Source organism: Lytechinus variegatus, chromosome 10 (assembly GCF_018143015.1).
Source record: "Lytechinus variegatus isolate NC3 chromosome 10, Lvar_3.0, whole genome shotgun sequence".
Classification (NCBI taxonomy): domain Eukaryota; kingdom Metazoa; phylum Echinodermata; class Echinoidea; order Temnopleuroida; family Toxopneustidae; genus Lytechinus; species Lytechinus variegatus.
Window position 1 is genome coordinate 24,833,835 of NC_054749.1, and position 23,108 is coordinate 24,856,942.

The following is a 23,108-nucleotide window of genomic DNA, read 5'->3' on the forward strand; positions in this document are numbered from 1 at the left end:
TTCAAATTGACGCAACAGCGACTTGCCCCTTTTCTGTTGCCACTTTCTCATACATGGTACTTTCACAATATGCATCTTTCAACCAATTCTGTAGACTTCATTTTTACGATTTTCCCACCATCAATTGGTTCATTTTTCAGAGAATGACCCTTTTGACCCATGCATTTTATTCCTCGGATATCCAGTGAAGTCATCCAGGCTACGAAGACATCAGTAGCAGACATCATTTTTTTCCGGGTACAAAGTACAGCATGAGCTCATTATTCAGATTCATTCGATGTGAAACCGCAAACTTTAACGTGGAAAATGATGCTGGTAGTACCCGGTGATCGAATCATCTTCTTTCAAGCCAAACGGTTGTACTTGAATCTAATCAAATAGGACTTGAAACTAGATTAATTTACATCCCTAGCCAATTCAATGCTTGTTCGTGTTTTATTGAAAAGGCGGAACGGTGCGACCTCCATTGTTGATCTTAAGTTGCTTAATTAAGGCGATCAAAACTTTATCTAGCAGTCGTCGAGAAAGAAATCCAATCAAGAATGATGTTTGCTACATCGAAACTGATAACTATAACGGCTATTATCATGATTATAGCAAATATGGTGTTCTGTAACATCCTTGCTTCAACTCCGTATCCCGCAGAGTGTGCACCGAGCTGTAATTGCACAAGAGTTCCTTCCAACGATGTTTGCAAACCACTTCTGAGCTCGTCCAAGAATGATCATGTCAAGTGCATCTGCCCAGAAAACGGACTGATACCTGACGAGTTTCTGGATGTTCTTTGTCTTGAGGTGAAATTTGAAGGCCAAGCTGTTCTGGACAGTGGATCTTTCAGCGTGAATAATTTCAGCGCCCTGTACGGTTTGACAATGTCTGGGGTTCAGTATATCACACCAGGTGGTTTCAGAGCGGTGGCAAGTATTACACAACTGTTTTTCAGAGACATATCTGTAATCGTTTTTGAAGGGAATGTTTTCATGTACCTGGAGCGACTTGGAGAGATCCTTGCTGGTAATAATAACATAAGTTTTCTGCAGGATGGATGCTTTGAAGGTCTTACCCAGACCCGTAACCTCAATTTATCATATAATTCTATCTCGGGTGTTTCCAGGGATAACTTTCTTGGACTGACAATGTTACAGACACTCGATCTTTCATGGAACAACATCGTTCGACTCGAACCAAGAACTTTCGAACTGATGCCAAAACTTCAAACACTGAACCTTGCTTCAAACGCCATAGTACGAATTGACCGCGGGACCTTTCAGAATTTGAACCAACTGGGAACACTCAATCTTGATGGGAACCAAATCAACGTACTTCCAGAGCCACAGGTCTCAGAATCAAAGAGTCACCCAGTTATCGTAATCATACGCCACAATCCTCTACAATGCGATTGTCGCATGAACTGGGTAAACTCTTGGATTAAGACCGAGGGTCCACAAATCTCTGGTAGTTGCGAATATCCGGAGACGCTCAAACGGATCACCATATTCAAAGCTTACAAAGAACCGATGCCACAATGCCATGGCAATAACACTAAGATACATGTAAGTACAGGAAGTATGGCCATACTGACCTGTCCATTTGTTTATGCCTCCTGGGTTGTTCCTGATATGCCTAATGCTACTCTCCAGGACTCAGGGCAGAGCGACAACCATTATTTCCTGACCAATCGTGATTCACTCGTGGTTTGGAACGCCCAAAAGCAACAAGAAGGCGTTTACACATGCACCACAGAAGATAGAGAAGAATCATTGATCTACGATCTTGTGATTGACTCCAAACCACATATTTTGTTGATGTTCTTTATCATTTTTGTCATATTGTGGCTTTTATACATGTGTTACACTTTGAACCGTCACGGTTGCTTTAATAAATGTCAAATAAATGGATACAAGGTCATGAACGACCAGAACGATGGGAACATAATTCATAACCGAATCGTTGGGTAATGTATACTGTCCACCAACAATTTGTCAAAATCTTTTCCAATTCTGGTTGGTTTTGAACCAACAATGTGCATGTGATTTGGTTGAAAACACACAGTATTGCTTGAAAACTACCCAGAGTTGGATAAATATTTCAACCAATTGTTGTGTGATCATTATGTTGCCCAACATTTTAAGAGTGTATGGTTTGTTGCTCCTGGTCGGGGCGAACCCAAAGACTTGATTATTTTGAATAATATTTGTTTCTGAAAGCCATAGCGTATTTGATGTAATGAGATATCATATTATATAGAATAATAAGTTCTCGCGTACTTTTCAAATTTTTGACCATTGATGAGTGGTCTAGCTCGACTGTGAGCAATCGAACATCTCGTATCACCTACTGGACTGAAGAATTTGAAACCATTATAAAATGAAGAGGAAAATGTTTCACATGGTACCAACCATTCTTGCGGTGTTAATATGGTGATGTACTTCATACTCCTTATGATATTTCGAAAAACAAAATCTATTTTTATCTAAGCTGGTGATTGGAAGCTGTTCATTGGAAGCTGTTCAGGATAGTTAAAGTTCAAACCCCCGCAAAAATTAATTCAATTTTGTATAAAAAAAGGAGATTGACAGATATTTGTAGAAATACCAATTCAGATACGAAACAATTTACGTGGAGAAATTTGTATATATCATCTTTATTCGCCAAATTCTACGAAAAAAAAGTGTACACAATAAATCACAAATTAAATACTCAAATGGAGAGAGAAGATGGAGTAAATTGAAAACAAAGAAATACATAGAAATTCTATCAACTGACCATCTTCTTCGCCTACACTTTCCTGATCTCTTACTAGCTGCTATAAGTTCTTTCAGAACATTCACATAAATTTCTTTACAAGCCGGGGACATCACAGTTCTCACTCTTACTACTTTCACGAAGAAAATATTGCATCTCGTTTAAATTATCACAAAAAGTTGAGAAATGGTTCCTTTTACCATATTAAAAAAAAACTTCCTCACGACATCCGAACCAGTCTTCACAATTACGTTATAAAACTTTTGACATCTATATCTTAAAGCATTGTCAAGAGGTTGACAATCAGACAGTAAAGCTACTACCAAGCCATATTATTAATTCTCCAAAATTTTCTCAGAGCTTTCTTCCAACAGGTGCCTATGTTTAATACAGCTTTACTTCTTAAGCATGCTTCATAGAAACTACAACAATATTGTTTGAATATTAAACACTGCACTGATGATTTAATATGGCCAAAATCTGATCTGAGAATATTGAATTGACATCAAATATTTTAAAAGGAAATGGATGTTGGAAAATGAATATACAGTGCGTATCAAAAGAAAAATGTATAAAAGAATATACACTCAGCAAAAAAAGTTCTTGGACACTAATAAAAGTTAAAATATTCCATATAGATATTTGATCCGATTGTATGTCATCATGAACAAACAATATTCCTCTTCCAGTATGACATGACAAATTGTACGAGGTATTGGATAGAGCGCCCCCTGCCCACGTTTGAGAGACATAGGGTGTCACGCGCGTAAAACATTCCCCATAGACTTGTGTGTTAAAATGGCACTTTTGAAAAATTCATAAAAAATAAATGTGAAATTAGAGGGTGGAATGTTTACTACCATTGGATAGGATATATATCTGGCATTCCATATATGACCAGGAAAGGGTACCGTAGCCAGCTAATTTTAAAAATCAATCGCCATTTATGAAGATAACTATGAATGGATCAAATTCATCGACTGAAACAGTAAAATAGCCCTAATTAGTCCGCCAGTCAAAAAATAGTACCAAGACACTTTTTATCTTCCCAATTTGGGCGAAGGAATTAAGTTCAGTAGTTACCATTTCTAGAATCAGTGTTAGATTTTGAATCATATTCATACATTTTTGTCAATCAGCAACATCAAAATTGAAAATAATTCGAATGGGTTGAGTCGAACGAATATCTTGAGCCCTCCTGATGTAATTAGGCTCATGGCACCATAGGGAATACAATTTTTTGTACTCCTGAGACGCCCTCGAAATGCACCTCGAGCGGGCTTGTCAGGATAACGTACTAATACAAGGCAGGAGAGGTGGTCTTGCACAATTTCCTGAGAACTTTTCTTTCTTTCCTTTCTTTCTTTTACTTTTCAAACTGACATAATTTGAACAAAGAAATTATCATATTTTGGGAAAAAAGAAAAGCATGTTTATAAGGCAACAATAGTCAAAACTGACTAGTTGCACTTATGCCCGTGTGAGCAAGCATTTAATCTACAATGCTCTTTTATCTTGCTTTCAAATAAATGGAAATGCTATATGCATAATTGGTTACTAGGTGTGTACTTGTTTTAAAAAAAGATATAGGTGTTCTTTATGCTCGATTACAAAACAGGCTACTAGGCCTGCAAGTGGTATATTCTGTCCGAAACTCTGCCCAAATTCCGTTTAATCCTGCTGCGTCAGGTTAAGCATGTATTACTGTAAAGTTTGAAGAAAGAAATATTTAGTTTCACGCCTGTCGTTATGTTGAGTACGGAGTTACAGAATGCATGGTCTGAAAAGCAGAAGTACGGAAATGTTGGAAGTACTGACTGGAAAAAGTGAAAAGTACCGGCAATACTTTACCGAAGTACGGAAAATACTGAATTTATCATGTTTACTGAAGTACGGAAAATACCGACTTTCCTGAGATACTGAAAATACTGACTCGGAAGAAGATATGGAAAGTACTGAAACGAGAGAAGAGATACTGAAAATACTGACTTTACTGAGATGAGTGAAGACGCTTGAAAGTTCTGTTATTACCGAAATACTGAAATACTGGATGCTGGGCGGTATTCGGTCTTCAACATGGTTGTGCGGTTCCCTGAGATATGATATAAGATATTGCGAAGGAGTAAAGAGTCAGAAGTGAAGAAAGACGGACTTTACATCAACTGGTTGTATATTGTAGCCGAAACGAACCAGCTCGTCAGGAAAGAAAGTCGGTTCGGCTATATATATATATATATATATATATATATATACAGTTGAGGCCAGAAGTTTACATACACCCAGGAAATTCAAACAAAAGTTGACACTTGCCAAACATCATAAAATTTACTGTATCTTATAAAATATTTGTGCTATCATGACAAATTTGATATCAAGCAAATGAGTATGGCATGCCTTTTCATCACATTGCTTTGTCATCAGGTGCTGAAAAATATTTAGGTGTCAATTTTCCCCAAAAATCTTCATATTTTATATAAATTGAAAAAAAAAATTTACAAAAACATTTCATATTTGTGCTACTTACTTCTCAACACAAACATTTTTTTATTACACTTTTTTGTTCAGTGGTGACATATCAAGATAAAAGTATAATATAAATCATAAATTTGACATTTTTATATTTCTATGAAAAGATGTTTGAAAATATAATAACAAACAATAGAATACATTTTGCACGAATATTGCTTTTTTATTCAAAGAAAATTCCACCTTAAATATATTATAATCCTCATGGCATTCTTATTATGTGAAAGAGCTTAAAATGCTCTGTGATTTGATACCGAATTCGTCATGGTAGTATTTATATTTCTGGAGATATAGTAAATTTTGCAATGTTTGGAAAACGAACAAATTTCACTCAATTCCATGGGTGTATGTAAACTTTTGGCCTCAACTGTATATATATATATATATATATATATATATATTATATATATATATATATATATACATATATATATATATATATATATATATATATATATATATATATATATATATATATATATATATATATATACATATATATCGAAGCAATAACTGATCCAGCTGAGGCATGGCAGCTTGTCATTGTTCTAAACCCACCTTCACCCGACAAAGGAAATTATAATTGGTATAGTGTCGAACATCTGTCTGACGGTCAATCGGATTGGCTTCGCCCTAGCCATTAACCCGTCTCTGTGGTCTAGTGGTTAAGGCACCGGCGTTCAAAGCTGGGGGACCGGTTCGATTCCCGGCAGAGACATTTTTTCGGCATCACCAATTTTTCGAAAGGGTAGATAGCTCTGGGGAACCTTGCTTTAAGCTACGCCTACCATTGTTCTCTTCATCCATTTCTTTATAATATTTAAATAAAAAAGAGTTGCCAAAAGCTGTTGTACATGTATAACTTTACACATTTGTATTTCTTCTCCCATACATGTACTGTATCGAAGCAATAGCTTTGATCCAGCTGAGGCATGGCTGCTTGTCATTGTCCTAAACCCACCTTCACCCGACAAAGGAAGGCAGGCGCTGACGCTTGAAGGTAGCATGTGTGTCTAGAGTCAACTGTGGTGTAAAAACCCTTATTTACACAAGTAACATCAAAATCAAAATTATGAGCTATACATCTCATCAGAAAAGTGCCAGGAATCAAAACAAGCAATATCAACTTCGACCAAGGAGCAAAAAGTCTGAAATTGACTCCAAAACTGCAACCAAAATGGCGTCGGTTTCACCTGCGACACAGAACCAGAAATTGGACATGCCCTACGCCGAAACCACCCCGACCGTGAAGGTAAAGCACGCTGCTAAAAAAAACCGAATCAGGAAGTGCCACGCCCCAATCAGTGAATTCCGACATAGCAGCTCGAGGGGCAAGACCGCGCACTAGTGCACGCATGAACCAACACGGAGACGGAGTTTCGGTCAGTATGCTTACTGCGATATCGCAAGCAGTCAAAAGTGCCGTAGCGGAGTTAAATTCTGAGATTAACTGCAAATTAGATCAAATTTTACGGGATATCGCACATTTCAAGCTAGAGCTAGATGCTACTAACAGAGCGGTAGCTGAGCTACAGGTTTCCGTTAGTGACACTTCCGAGAGGATTTCTGTCGTCGAAACTTCCACCATTCCAGATGCCATCAACGGAAGCAGAAAAATGGTTGCAGACCTCGAAGAAAAGTTGCTTCTGCAGGAAATTCACCTTAGGAAAATGAACTTTCTGAATTTATGGTGTAAGTCAGAAAAAAGATGAAGATGTCCTTAAAGAATCTGCTAAAGCAATCGCTGAGCTTCTAAACATATCACATGATGATGCCGAGAATATGCCGAGAATATTCCCATTTCTAACGCACGCCGCCTTCCGACTACTCGCAATCCTAGGAATCCCAGCGCCTCCAATTCTCCCGATCCCATAATCATCAGATTTGCCAGGATGGTCGATCGAGACAACGTCTTGAAGGAATTCGAGCACCCCGATTAGGCTCGCCGTCAACCAGTCAACAACCACGAAAGTGCTGGAGCTCGACAACGTATCACCTTACGGTCAGATCTTCCCCCGTCTATGAAGCGCGAACGAGGTCGACTGTCCTCCATTGCCTAATACACGCTTAGGAAAGAAAGGAAACTATAATGACAAGAATCAAAGTCGTCAATACATCTGTCACTCTTCAAACAAAACGAAACAGAGAGGACGCGTGGATGAGTAACATCATTGGGTAAATATTATAAATCAGATCTGATGTCTCCATTTCATTATTCAATAGGTTAGCATCTAGACAAATCCATGCATGTGACTTACCATATTTTCTTACAATCCTCGCACCATATTGTAATCATTTTTAGCTTACCTGATGAATATGACAAATGAATCCTCATTCCGAAAATATACTCAAGAGTTAAACTTCATGGATTTTTCAGTCTTACCCACATTTCTAACATGCTTGATGAAGATGCATAATCTAGCAAGTTGTGGACTGAGAGAAATGTATCTAACCCCTATATACATGATATACTTTAAAGATTTAACTCAAATACTCAAATCTACATGCAATATGCATGACATACTTTCTAGATTCATTGAATCTTTGAATTTAAGTTGACAACTTCTTTCATAATAATGCAATTAATCACAGAACAAATTGTCTACTCAATTTATGTGATCTATAGTATTAGATATTATTTGTATCCTACAAAACCTCGAAGTTGATAAAGAAATTTTGCATCACACACTCTGAAACAACGCCCCTTCTGACATTCAAGCAGGATCATAATAACTTTATAATGCTTGGCAGGCAATCGCGTAATGTTCTATGTAATAGTTCTATAAATTTAATATGACCTATACACATACAGGCATTAATTGAAATTTCTAAGAAATTGATTAATGGCAAATAATTTGGAGTGCGTTATCAATTTATTGAAACGTCACGTGTTTTTCTTTGGTCATTTACATTCGAGAGGTTATTGTATTGATCGTCGTAAGTATTCAAATATATCTTCAAAACACCTAAGTTTTACAAAATCTCGAACACCCGTGATCGACAATCTTATTCAAGTGCTCTGAAAACAATAACGAATAAATTTGATCACAGTTTATGATCTAAATGATGATGTATTCGGAGTCGATCAAAAGTATACCTTATAAAATGTATCAGGATCTGTTCACTAAAATCTCCAAACTTTTATTGACGTGTGTTATTAATAAATCACATCAAAGATCCTGACAAGATAATTAATAAAGTGATCACACCTAATGATGACACATTGCAGTTGATCACAACCATGATCTCTTTGATATGCTTTGTAAATTATCCTCTTACTGCACCAAAGCATGCTGCAATCTATATCCACAAGCAAAATGTTTATTGAAATATAGTCTACATCTGTATTGATCATTCCCAATTATTGAGATGTATTGTAGGTTGATCACACCCAATTATTGAGATGTATTGTAGATTGATCACACCCAACGCCTAAAAGAACATTTTGAGATGTATTGTAGATTGATGGAAATCAAAACCTATATTGTTGATTAAGAACATCCAATATATTGAGTTTACAATTCGCAACCAAGACATGCTGAAGGCTGATCACACTTAAAAGCTTAGTGAGATGTTAGTAATATGCTTACAATCAAAATCTTAATAAAACATATTTCAGATTATTCACTATCAAGATCTTAATGAGATATATTTCAGATTATCATAGTTAGTTTTTAATGAGATGCATTTCTGGTTATTTACCATAAAGATCGTATTTGAAAATATTGTAAATTGATCACTACCAACACCTATAATGCAGTTTAATCACAACCAGGGGCGGTATTCTGAGGTCATTTTATCTTTAAAATATTTTATTTTATCTCTTAAAATGAAATTGGTATTCTGAGATGACATTTTATCTCCGAGATAAAATTTTAAATTTTATCTTGCGTAAAATTTTATCTTGCGTAACTAGATGATACGCAACAGAACAATGCCTGCGTAGACATACCCATCGCGTATCTGGGTATTGCAACGCGGATGATGTGCTTGCGCCCAAGTTATTTTGAAGAAAAAAATAAAATAAACTTAAAAGAGGGTAGGGGCTATTTTATCTCCGCGACGTTGATTTCACCAATATTTCTAGGTGAATTAACCCCAAATGTTGATATGAAAATGAAGAAAAATTATATATTTATTGAGAATAACACCTTAACGTTATTCCTGTACAATCAGAAAGTATTTCATAGGATATGTCTTGACTAATATTGTCTTTGAAATGATGCTCGAAAAGATGCGATAGAGACTTCGAAAAAAGATGAGAGTATTGTCCTGTTTGTTAAAAAGAAATCTCTGTAAAGACGCGCAAGCGTATAGTGCAAGCGTATTTGAAGTCAATAAATTGACGCAATCTGTCCCCTTTGCCACACCTCCTGGCGGAATGGATTTCAATTGGTTGAGTGACACGAGAGAGCTATAAAAGCGCGTTTCTAATTGGATATTGATTAAAAAGTAGGTGTGTCTTACAGAGATAAAATGAAGATAAAATTGTTCTCAGAATACCAATTCGGAGAGATTTTAAGAGTATTTTATCTCAGTGATTTTAACGGAGATAAAATATTTTATTTTATCTGAGATAAAATGGATCTCAGAATACCACCCCAGGATCTTATTTAAATGTATTTTCATTTAAGATTTTTTTACTTTTACAACCGAGATGTGTATGGTAGATTGATAACAACCAGGATCTAATTGTCGATTGATTAAAGCCAATATCTAACATGTCTAATGACATTATATGATTCACTGCCAGGATCTTATTATTGATTGAACAAAGTCAAGGTCTCCACTGAAGATTGATCATAACCAGGCTCAATGTGGATTATTACAATATAGATCTATATTGTAGTTTGATCACAACTAAGATCTTGATGTGATGCATTATCATCATAGACAAAATTTTAATGAAATATATTTCAGCTTTTTTCACAATCAAGATCTAAATGATATATATCTCAGATTATTCGTAATTAGTTTTAATGAGATGCATTTCTGGTTATTCACCATCAAGATCGTATTGGAATATATTGTTAATTGATCACTACCAACATCTATAATTCAGTTTAATCATAAATCTACGATACACATCTCGGTTGTAAAAGTAAAAAATCTTAAATGAAAAAACATTTCAATAAGATCCTGGTTGTGCACAACCAGGATCTTATTGAAATGTTTTTTTCATTTAAAATTTTTTACTTTTACAACCGAGATGTGTATGGTAGATTGATAACAACCTGGGGTGGTATTCTGAGGTCATTTTATCTTTAAAATATTTTATCTCTTAAAATGAAATTGGTATTCTGAGATGAGATTTTATCTCTCAGATAAAATTTTAGATTTTATCTTGCGTATCTACAGATGATATGCAACAGAACAATGCCTGCGTACACCTACCCATCGCGTATCTGGCCGTTGCAACGCAGATGATGTGCTTGCGCCCATGTTACTTTCAAGAAAAAATAAAATAAACTTAAAAGAGGGTAGAGGCTATTTTATCTCTGCGACGTTTATTTCACCAATATTTCTAGGTGAATTAACACCAAACGGTGACATAAAAATTAAGAAAAATTATATATTTATTGAGAATAACACCTTAACGTTGTTCCTGTACAATCAGAGAGTATTTCATAAAACTTTTCTTGACTAATATTGTCTTTGAAATGATGCTTTAAAAGATGCGATAAAGACTTCGAAAAAAGATGAGAGTATTGTCCTTTTTGTTAAATGAAATCTCGGTAAAGACGCGTAAGCGTATAGTGCAAGCGTATTTGAAGTCAATAAATTGACGCAATCTCACCCCTTTGTCACACCTCCTGGCGGAATGGATTTTAATTGGTTGAGTGATATGAGAGAGCTATAAAAGCGCGTTTCTAATTGGATATTGATTAAAAAAATAGGTGTGTCTTACAGAGATAAAATGAAGATAAAATGGTTCTCAGAATACCAATTCGGAGAGATTTTAAGGGTATTTTATCTCACTGATTTTAACGGAGATAAAATATTTTATTTTATCTGAGATAAAATGGATCTCAGAATACCACCCCAGGATCTAATTGTAGATTAATCAAAGCCAATATCTAACATGTCTAATGGCATTATATGATTCACTGCCAGGATCTTATTATAGACTGAACACAGACAAGATTTGTACTGAAGATTGATCCACACCAGGCTCTTGAATGTGGATTTATTACAATTAAGATCTATATTGTAGTTTGATCACTACTAGATCTTGATGTGATGCATTATTATTAGTGATTGTTCACAACCAAGATCTGTATTGCAGTTAATCACAACTAAGATTGATCACATTGAAGATCGATCTTAACCAGGCTCTTTAAATAATGTGGATTTATTACAATAAAGATCTACATCGTAGATTGATCATAACTGAGATCTTGATGTGATGCATTATCATTTTTGATTGTTCACAACCAAGATCTTTATTGTAGTTTGATCACAACTAAGATCTAAAATACTTGGTTCACAACCTGGATCTTATTGTAAATCACAAACAACCAAGATCTTTTCGAGATTTTCTGTAAATTTTCCACAGCCGATATGTAATTGAGAAATATCTTGGGTTGTCCACAATCAAGTTCAATTGAAATATATCCTATGATTTGTGGCGTCCTCATTGTATTCCTGGATGTACTCTAATATCGCTAAATTTGTTTATAATTTGATGCCTTTTTGGACTAAGATTACATTAATCCAATCAGCATTTTAAAAATGCATTGTACATGTCATAGATGCCATAGAAAATACTGCATTTGCCTGTCAGCATTATCATGTTTTACTCATGCTTAAATCTATTCACGAATTCACTTGTGAACACAATGCGTAACGTATTCAGAAATGTAAAAGAAATTCTTTGCTCTGTTTTTACAAATTCAATTATTATTAATATATTCCGTCTCATTAAGTGACCAAATGTCTAATTAGAAATCAAATATGTACGATCATTTGAATTTTGAATAGTTAATGACAGAGACTCCTGTAAATACACCCCCCCCCCTTCCCATGCTTCCAAACACAAATAAATGTGTATGTTCATTATGATTCTAATTACGCTTCTCCAAACTTGATTTTATTTGCTTGCATAGATTTTTTGAATAGCATTTCTCGTGACATCATACTTATCTAATTTCTATTTCTTGCTCTTTGTTTACAATTTTGTTCAAGCAGGTTCCTACCAATCATGCAGAAATTCGTAAATACCAATTGGAACTTCTAAAATAGCTTAATCTATACACAAGCAGGGGTTAACCACCGCCGTTTCACAATTTCGCTTATCTCAAACATGCTCTATTTAAATGTTATATTTCTATTTCATGTCATGTTTTATTTTATTTCTTTCTCTCATATCATTGTCTCCTCATCACTTCGTTATATCTCACTACACACATGCATTGCACTATCTAGTCAATATTTCCAAATGTTGGGATCGTTATCTGGCTTGCTCAATTGGAATTTGAAAGTATTTATTACTAAAAATATTTATGTAGTATTGGGATTCGTTCCTCAGTCTCTCTTGCGTTAGCAACGGATTTCCTTTCAATTCTATTGACGACGAGTTTTTGTTCCATCTTCATGCAGATAGGAAAATCACAAGAGCTATAAATAATCCCGAATACGACAACAGCATCTCCTATGATTTAAACACAAACTCAGAAGAGTTGTCCCTGAACTTTGATGACAATGACCCAGGACAACAGTTTGCTTCATCTAAATACTATACGGTAAATGAATACAAATCAAATAGTTTGAACAATATAAATGAAAACACGTTTCTTTTACACTTAAATATACGGAGCCTGAACAAGAATTTTGATCAGCTTGATATAGGCCTACTTCTAGAACATTTTAATTCACATAATAGCCCTATTATTGGTCTGACTGAAACGTGGCTCCAACACTCTCGTAACTCTCTTTTGAATATTGATGATTATTATTTACTCACAAACAACAGACATAATAGACCAGGAGGCGTTGTTGGTATGTATATACCGAACCGACTAGATTACTCTTGTTTAAAAAATCTTACCCACATGAATGACAGTCTTGAATCACTTTTTATAGAGATTAAAAATAAACACAGTATATAGGAATGTTATAATAGGGGTGATTTACCGCCCTCCAATGTCCCCATGATGATTTCTTAAGAGATATCCAAAACATTTTACAAAGTCCTATTATTCAAAATAAACACTGTTTCTTAATGGGTGACTTCAATGCAAATTTGTTGCAGTCCAATGCTCAAGGATTTCCTCACGATTTTCTTGAAATGATTCTTTCGGCTTCTTTTTTACCTACCATAACTAAACCTACGAGAGTAACAGACCGATCTTCCACATTAATTGATAACATTTTTACTAATATGCAAGATATGCCTTTAGAATCAGGAATCCTTATTTCTGATATATCTGACCATTACCCTATTTTTTGTAGAACTTCTCTTTTAAACACACGAGATGAAAGTCGTAATTCTAAAATAAAAACTCGATGTTTAAATGCCAGAAATTTAGAGCGCCTCAATGAAAATTTAAGTACAGTTGACTGGCAACAAATATTCTGAAGATGTGAATGAGGCTTACGATAATTTTATTGATATTTTAAAGGATAAATTTGATATTTGTATACCATTTAGAGAACGAGTGAGTAACTATAAAAAATACCCTAAATCTCCATGGGTGACTAAATCTACCTTAAGATCGATAAACCGGAAAAATAGTCTTTTTTTTATAAATACAAAACTAATCCAAATAATAAGACTCGTGAAAAATACACTCGATATAAAAATATTTTGACCAATTTACTACGACAAGCGAAAAAACATTATTATTCAATGCAATTTGAGCTTAATAAAAATAACATGAGAAACACATGGAAAATAATTAACAGAACATTAAACAGAAACAGCAAAACTCAAAAAATATCAAATTAAATCAGAGACTAAAGATCTTATTGAAGAACCTCAAGCGATAGCAGAGACTTTTAACTCGTACTTCTCTCAAATTGGAGAAAAACTTGCAGAAAATATTCCGACAACTGGCAGTAAATTTGATAATTATCTGGGGAATAATAACCCATATTCTTTGTTTTTTTTGTCCCTACTGACCGTGAGGAAATTATCGGTGTAGTGAATAGGCTAGAAGGAAAGAAAAGTTCAGGACACGACGAGATTGATAACTGTTTCCTCAAATCCATAATCTTAACAATAGCGACTCCGCTGGCCCACATTTTTAACCTATCACTCACTAGTGGCATTGTGCCAAATAAAATTAAAATTGCGAAAGTAATCCCGATATTTAAAAAAGTAGACACATCTGAAACAAAAAACTACAGACCAATATCACTGTTACCATCCTTATCCAAAGTTTTGGAAAGGATCGTAATTATTAGAGTAACATGTTTCTTAAACAAACATAATATTTTTTGCGAATCACAGTTTGGCTTTCAAGCAAATCACAATACAACTCAAGCGGTATTGAAATGCATCGATACATTATCACATACCGTTGATCAACATTTACATACAATTGCAATATTCCTGGACTTTTCCAAGGCTTTCGATACAATTAACCATGATGTCCTATTAGTAAAGTTGGCACACTATGGTGTAAGAGGGAAAGCCTTGGAATGGTTCAGGAATTATTTATCGAATAGAAAACAATTTGTACAAATAGATAATCACAGTTTTGCATTGCGACCAATAAATTGTGGAGTTCCGCAGGGTAGTATACTGGGTCCCTTGTTATTTATAATATACATCAATGATTTTTATAAATCTTCAGATGTTCTATCTTTCATTTTATTTGCAGACGATTCGACCTTATTTCATTCTCATGCGAACCAAAATACACTATTGTCTACTATAAATCGTGAAGTGAGACATGTAGTTGAATGGGTTAAAGCTAACAAATTATCCCTTAACATCCTGAAGACAAACTTTATGGCCCGAATTCACAAAGGTGGTTTCGTTTGAAACCATGGTTTTTAGAAACCGTGGGTTTTAGAAACCATGGTTTTTGAAAAACCATGGTTTCTAAGATTTGGTATTCACAAACGATGGTTTCTAAAACCCACGGTTTCAACAGTGGTCTCAAATGAAACCATGGTTTCAACAGTGGACTCAAATGAAACCATGGTTTAAACCACAGGTTTTACCTCAAAACCAGGGATTTCCCCTTTTTAGCGCGTACTGAGCATGCTCAGTTTCATTGAAAACTTACATTCTACAGCTAGCACTGGCATAAGTGGCAATACGGTCTGATTCTTCAATTACTACAACTTTCTTTCGTTTAAATATAAAAAAAATGAAAAAGGTGTAATTTTATGCGCTTCTAGCTACTATTATCTTGCGATTTCCAGGTACATATGTATTAGCTGCTGTACTGACTGTATTTGGTGATCGACTCGGCCCCGGGACCCCGCTCAACAACTGACTTAATTTTGTGATCATTATTTATTTTCTTCACTTTTGTCGCAGAAGATAGACTCTCTTGTATTCCCTCAACTCAATTTCTTCATAGAAAGAGTAAAACTTAGTGTAGATGCCTGATTTGTTGAGGTTTGTCAACTTTATCTCTGATCGTGAGTAGCGAAAAACGGATTAAAGATTCGGGTGCTTTTCATAGCAATATTACTAGTAGCTCGGCCCCCGTAGCTGCCGGGGCGCTTCAGACCCGAAGATATCCCCAATGGAAGTGTGCATGCACAGTCAAAGACAAAGAGCCGAGCTTGGCTGAGTTTAGTTTACTCCAACGACTTGTAGGACTAAGCCTGTTAATTCATCGATCAAAGAATGTCTATTGCTGCTCTCCTTCAGACAAAATTAGATGAAGCTTTACATCGTAGGATCTGCCCTTCTACTTTTTTAAAATAAATATATTTATTTTCCATGGTGTGTAGCTTGGTTTTAAGTGGTAATAGGCTTCAATTTCTTGACTTGTAGATGTTCGATTCATCATTCAGGCTAAAATTGCATGTATAGTACACATGCACAGGCGCTGCAGGGGGGGGGTCGGGCGTTTTTTGCCACGGCCCCAAAAATGTATTAAAGGAAAATATACATGGGGGCCAGCTTGGGACGATATAATCCCGGCCCCAAAAATGTTCAAAAGCATGGCTCTATGCAGCAGTTGCCCCCCCTGGAATTTATTTAAAAAATGTAATTTTACTGAAAACTTTTATATCCACTGAAAATGTGCATGAAACTTTCAGTTTCTCTTTCAAAAATGCAAATTTGGTTAAGTATAGTGTTTACTATGTAATTATTCAACTTCATATGGCAAATAATAAAACCCACTTCACAGAGGGATATTATATTTCAAAACAAGTATTTTTACTGCTGAATTCTATCTTGTGTATATGCATTTTCCTGAGATGGAGATATGAGAAAATGGAGATGTTGAGAGGGATGGAAATGAGAGGAATAGAGTTGATAAGGGTGATGGAGATAATGGGAGGAATGAAGGTGATGGGAGATGAGGGATGGAGGGAAACTGAGGATGGAGATGAGAGATGAAAGGATAGAGTGATGGAGATGGTGAGACGAGGGATGGAGATGAACTCAGATGATAAGGGAGATGATTAGAGGAGAGATGTAGATGAGAGGGATACATATAAATAAGAGTGATGAAGATGAAAGGGGATGATCATTACTATCGTCATCAACATTACCATCATCAACACTAACATCACCATTGCCATCATCTTTATTGTCATCAACCTCATTATCATCACCACCAACATCGTCACCACCATTACATGTATAACCACCACCACACTTGTCCCCATCAGCAGCACCAACACCATCATCCTCATCACCACCAAATTCATCTTGATCATCTTCATGATTATTTCGTCCAAATCAGAAAAAAAGGCAAAAGACTACTCTTATCATTTTTCTGTATATCTTTATTAAATTTGCATGAAACCATCTTGCACCTTGGAAAATCACACCAGGAAATTACATAAAATATAACACACTGAAAATCTAATAATCAATTGGCATTTTAAAAACATTGCAAAATTACAAACATTTGTGAAATAATAAGGTCTAAGTTTTGATATATTGCCACATCATTCTTGTATTACAATACAATAATGGCCCAAATGAATAATTATTATTAATTATTAACTGGTATTTTTCTGGTTGCCCGAGTCGAGCTCTACTTGTTAGGCTACCTGGTTTCCCAAACTAGGCCATCAGGTTATCCTTTGGGGTCAATTGAAATTATATTTTTTTTCCAAGAAAATGCATTAATTGCCCTTTTAATTTGGTTCATTCATGCTCCCTAAATGTGCATGTGCCAGGCCAAGCTAGTGTTTTCCTGTTTGCCAGAGTTGAGCTCTACTCATAAGGCTACCTGGTTGCCCTAGCTAGGCTGTTGCCCTGGGGACACTTTAAAAGAATACATTTCAACAAAAAACAAGGTGAACCACCAGTCTTGCCTGATATCACAATCTAAAGTGTATGCTATATGATCTTTTGACCTTATTATCCTCTTGGACATGCATATGATATTTAATCCCCAATGGTTATCTGTACAAAGTGTAAACACAACTGATGCAAAAACAAAGAAAGAGCAATGAGAATCGATGACCCCCATGGACACATACGCATATTTTGGGGCATGCAATAAACTTTCGGTGAGCTATCAAAGTTTTAATCTTAAGCATTTGAAATAGACAACTTAGATTATGTGAGAATATTTCAAATGAAAAAGTAAATGAGGAATTTGCATTTGATGCGTCCTGATTAAATAGCTTTTTTTTAATGAAAAAATAATTGAAGATACATGTAGTCTGAAAGAAACTAAATCTGATAAAAGTTCATTTCAAATACTTGTATTCATGTGAAATTCTTAGTAATAATGTGCTCTTTTAACCCTACATGTAAAACCCGGGGAGGGGGGGCATAGAACTATGGTGGGGGTAGGGTGAATGAACCCCCTCCCTCAACATATTCCACAACCATTCCGCTGTGCAAAATTTTGCGACCATTCTACTCGCCGACTTTTTACTTTGAAGTCATGCACAGCTTTTGAGATCAAATTTACGATGCATGGGCATGCTGTTGGAAAATTACTCAACTTTACATAAGTGCATGTCTGACCCAAAATTGCTCCAAAACGTGATTTTGTGTACAAAGTCAATCTTGAATTTTCTCATCTTCTTCATATGGGCATGATTATTTTTACTTTCACAGGTGAAATTACTTGATTCCAGCATAATTATGCTTCAAAAAAATGTTCTGCTATAATTTTGGCAATAAACAAGTTTGAAAAACAAAGATATACATAAGAAATTCATAAAACAATAAAATACATAAGAAATTCATTTTCAATCTAGGATTTTTTTTTCATTTTGATTGTTAGCAATGGTATAAAAGTATGATTTATGCAGAAATTAGCATAATTAATTAATGTAAAAGATCTGACGATTTCGGAAAAATTAACCAAACAGCATTGCACAGGACATCCCCCACTATTATCATACCAATTTTCAAGGCGTTAATGTGATCATTGGCAGAGATCTCAAGAGAGGTCGATTCAACCCCCCCCCCCTTGAAAAAAAAGTGTTAAAAAAGACACAAATAAATAATGAAATTCTTACTTGTACATTACAAAAAATACCTGTTCTATCTAGAGCAAGTCCACTGTACAAAAAAAAAGTTAATGTGACTGGAATAGAGATAAATAAAACATGCATGACACTGAAAACGTCAAAATAGGATGTAAAATAAGAAATTAATTAATAAAGTGGTAAAACAGGTGATATGCAAGCAAGTCTATATCAGTATCACACACTCTTTCTTCTGTAGAAATATATCATAATCCTTGATTTTTTACAGAATTCACAATTATGAGAAAACTCTTCATCGAATTGAGTATAGGTTGCCACAATGGCTTTTTACAAAAGTTTCAGGGAGAAATCAAACCATATCTCACCTGTACTTTATACACATTATGAGGGAAAAAAATCATGATACTAGTATATTACAAAAAGAAACACTGAATGGAGAACGTCACTTTGTCACTCATTTGCATACTGACCAGGATGTCTGTTTTGTGAAAATAAGCAAAACTTCAAAATGTCAACACTTTCTCATTTTACATCAAATTTTGATGAAATGTTTAGTGTTATGCTCATTGGAATTTTCTGTATTATATCAAAGAAACTTTTTGTTGGGGTGGACTTGCCCTTCAGGAAAGTACAAGGCTTGTTTCCCTCCAGGAATTCTTGTATAGACATGGGTCCAATCGATCACTCACACAGTTGTTGTTGGGTAGTCTCAATCTCATCTCTGGTTGTTGAAGTTCTCACAAAACCTCTTTTTTCTTGCTATGGCTTGCGAAACATCTTTGATCACTCACAAACAGATGATTGCAACACTGATGCCTCATCACCATGTATTCCCTGAAATTATCCTGTAAATGAAGATATATTGCCAGAAGTATCTTACTCTGCGTTTTTTTTAAATTTTTTTAAGATGACAAAGAGAAAACAAAATGTAACTATTCTATTGTCTTTACATTGTAAGATTTGGAAAAAAAAAGACTGGTTCCCATATGGAATCCTTTAAAAATTACTTTACTGGTCTAAAGGCTAAACCTATCCGTATCCCATAAACATTTGTGTGACAAACATACATTGAGCATAGCCGATGCAATACTTTTTTCAAATAACCAAGATCATGATGCAACCTCTCATATTTTTTTCTTTAATGTAAATTAGGGATTTTGGAAGAATCTGTCCACAATGGATGACAAAACATATAGTTCTAATTTACATTTCTGATTGTATTATCATATGCACAGTTCATTGTAAATTAAAAACAGGCAGTTGCCAAAATTTATTTTCACTTTTTACATTGAGTCTTCCTTCTTACAAGAATATCACTAATACTTGCATACACTAGGCTTGTCTTGAGATGTCATTGTCATATAACTTTCTCATTAAAAAAAATACACCATACAAAAGCAGAATTGTCAATACTTGCAGAAAGCCTCACTAGGCCCTTTGTCCCTCTTCAGGCTCAGATCATCTTCAAGCATGTTGATGAGGTGGTGTGTGGTCTCTTTTAAAAAGTTTCCTCCTGTCAACGACTCCTCATTGCAGTTCTTGTTGGCATATTCCTATTGAGTTAGAGTGAGAAGCAAAAGAAAATATTTAAACATTGAAAAAAATATGTATTCTTAACTACCTTTACTGCGTACTGTCAAAATTAATAGGCCTACCTTTTAAATCTGCATATATTTGGTCAAATGACTTTTTTTTGCCCACAACCTAATCAGATTGCCATTCTCATAAAGTTAAATTTAAATTGATCAACTGGATCTACAAATATTTGACATTTAGGCATTATACTCTATGACCATGTGACACAGAATTTAGATCAATTCAGTCACTGTCAGATGTGTACATCAACCAAGATTGAAATTGATCAAAATAAGTGGTTCTTTATCATGACAACAAATTAGATAAACAAGTTTTAGACGGTGACAAAGAAAAAATTTAGGAAATAGACAAAAGTCCACATAGAAACAACAAAAATGAACATACCTCTCATACAATCCTCCTTTAATAGTCTCTCAGGGCAGCCTGTGCATGTTAACTTGTAAGATGTTTTCACCCATTCAAAAATTTACTGCGGAAATAAACAAAGTACAGATAGATCTACATTAAATTAAGCTTTAAATCAAATGGACATGAAACATAATTCAACATCTCTTCAAACCTGCCAGATTTCCAACCAAAATGTAAATTCTTATTATCATTTGGGGTGATTTGTTAAAATAATCCATTCAATTAATTGTTCTACAGAACGGTGCTTCACAACGTAGCTCATCGTATTGTAACCCAGGGAACTCCCGCCCGCTAAGGGCGGGAGTTCCCTGTGTTAATCGTATTGTAGCTACATCAAGAATGTAAACAAAGCGAGTCAAGCCTATTGTATTACGCAGTGCGCAGCAAGGGATGGGAAGATTTTGCAAAAAAAATGGCCACCAGATCGATCTGATTATTTAGGCCCTATAAGAATATTTATTCCTTTTATGATATAAGGTGTAAAAAAGGTATAAAACTTAAATTTAGTGTATTTAACCAATTTGCAGTGATGTGGATATTGAAGGGGATTCCATCAATTGTTTACCAGCTTCAACACACACTGACATAGCCCTAGGGCCTACCCAAGGCTAACCCAGGGAGCGCCGGCCCGCGTAGCGGTCCGGCGCCCAGGAGCTCATGTAATTCATGTATTGACCCATACTCACGGGACAAGGGTAGATTATGGTCAAAATATCTAGCAAGATAAATTATGAAAACAGAAATTATGCACTTACCACGATTATATGGATGAAGGTCTAACGATCGGCAGTTTTCCTGACATCTGGGCACAGCATGGAACCTCAAAAAACTAACACTTCTCTCCTACCCCCGTTTCGATCGGCCATTTTGTTACAATTCATAACACAAATGGCCGATCGAGACGGGGGTAGGAGCTCCAGTCTGTGCCCAGATGTCAGAAAAACTGCCACTCGTTAGACCATCATCCATATAATCGTGGTAAGTGCATAATTTCTGTTTTCATAATTTATCTTGCTAGATATTTTGACCATAATCTACCCTTGTCCCGTGAGTATGGTCAATTACACGGTAAGCTCCTGGGCTCCCGCCCGCTACGCAGGCGGGAGTTCCCTGGGTTAACCCAAGGCATAGACTAGCATGTATAACTTGGCTACGGCTTCATGATAAAAAAGTTATAAAAAACATCAGAGTCCTCGAGGGGTGCGAGGCTAGATCTACTACATTTCTCAAGTTGGATCTGATCGATCTGAATAAGTGAATGTTGAAAAATTATTTTTGTGATCACTAGACTACTTTAATTAGACTACTAAGGTACAAATTAATTAAGAACAAAATTTTCTTGAATTTCGCACAATTGTGTGTGGTTGAAAGTCTGACTACTTTGGCGGCTTTGTCATGTTACCGCTCTGCAGTAAGATAATATCACAATGACAATGCCTTCTCCTGAGCGAGTCGGCGGGACAGCTCTTCGTTATATTTTGACAGGACACAAAACTTCACGCGTGGGACTGGAAAATAACTTGCGTGCGATAATGCTTTTTCCATCCCAAGAAAACCGTTCCGCTCTTAACTTTGCATGCATTTACAGCATTAATTATAATATTTCTTTACAAACAAATACATGCAGACGTAGAAAAAAATATTCATTGTCACTATAAAATGGTAAATTACTTACGATGTTCTCACAGCTCGGCAAATACCGATATTAAGTGCTTCGCTCCTCTTCATTTCGTGCAAAGCTGATTTATCGTCGTCTATGCACTTGCTCAGCAATGTACCGAAATACTGATCTGTGATTGGTCAATGTGCCTAAAAACCATGGTTTTCCTAAAACCCACGGTTTGAAACCACCTAAAACAGTTGACTCAAAATCATGCCGAAAACCCACGGTTGAAACCATGGTTTCATTTGAAACCACCTTTGTGAATACCAAAATCAGCAAAACCCACGGTTAAAACCATGGTTTCTGCAGAAACCACCTTTGTGAATTCGGGCCAGAGTTATTTAGTAACACTTTGCAAAATCTACCTGGAGACATCCTTTTGGACGACACTCCTCTAAATAGGGTCTCTTCAACCAAATTTTTAGGTCTCATGATTGACGATAAATTGAAATGGAACATTCATATTCAAAATATATCCAAAACTATATCCAGGAATATTGGTATAATGAATAAAATAAGACACTTTTTCCAAAATCAACACTTTTTACACTATATTCCTCCCTAATACTTCCCTATC

The 23,108-nt window shown here is 35.4% G+C and overlaps 1 protein-coding gene and 1 long non-coding RNA gene across 3 annotated transcripts; one reads left to right on the forward strand and one right to left on the reverse strand.

Annotated features, from left to right (window-relative positions):
* Positions 1–596: 596 nt before the first annotated feature.
* LOC121422829 (slit homolog 2 protein-like) lies at positions 597–2,493 on the forward strand. Its single transcript, XM_041618041.1, has one exon. It carries the CDS (start codon positions 603–605, stop codon positions 1,956–1,958), a length of 1,356 nt encoding a protein of 451 aa, XP_041473975.1. The 5' UTR covers positions 597–602; the 3' UTR covers positions 1,959–2,493.
* A 16,644-nt stretch (positions 2,494–19,137) lies between these two features.
* Positions 19,138–22,814, reverse strand: LOC121423337. Of its 2 annotated transcripts, none has more exons than XR_005971271.1 (4): positions 22,544–22,814; positions 20,845–20,929; positions 20,278–20,417; positions 19,138–19,709 (listed from the first exon to the last, which is right to left on the reverse strand). It is a non-coding gene; the product is annotated as an uncharacterized LOC121423337 (long non-coding RNA). The 2 variants fall into 2 exon arrangements; XR_005971270.1 differs by having other exon boundaries at positions 20,251–20,417.
* Positions 22,815–23,108: the final 294 nt, after the last annotated feature.

What these genes read in the sequence shown, in the direction of transcription:
- LOC121422829 (XM_041618041.1), top strand. Translation starts at nt 603, where the DNA reads ATGGTGTTCTGTAACATCCTTGCTTCAACTCCGTATCCCGCAGAGTGT.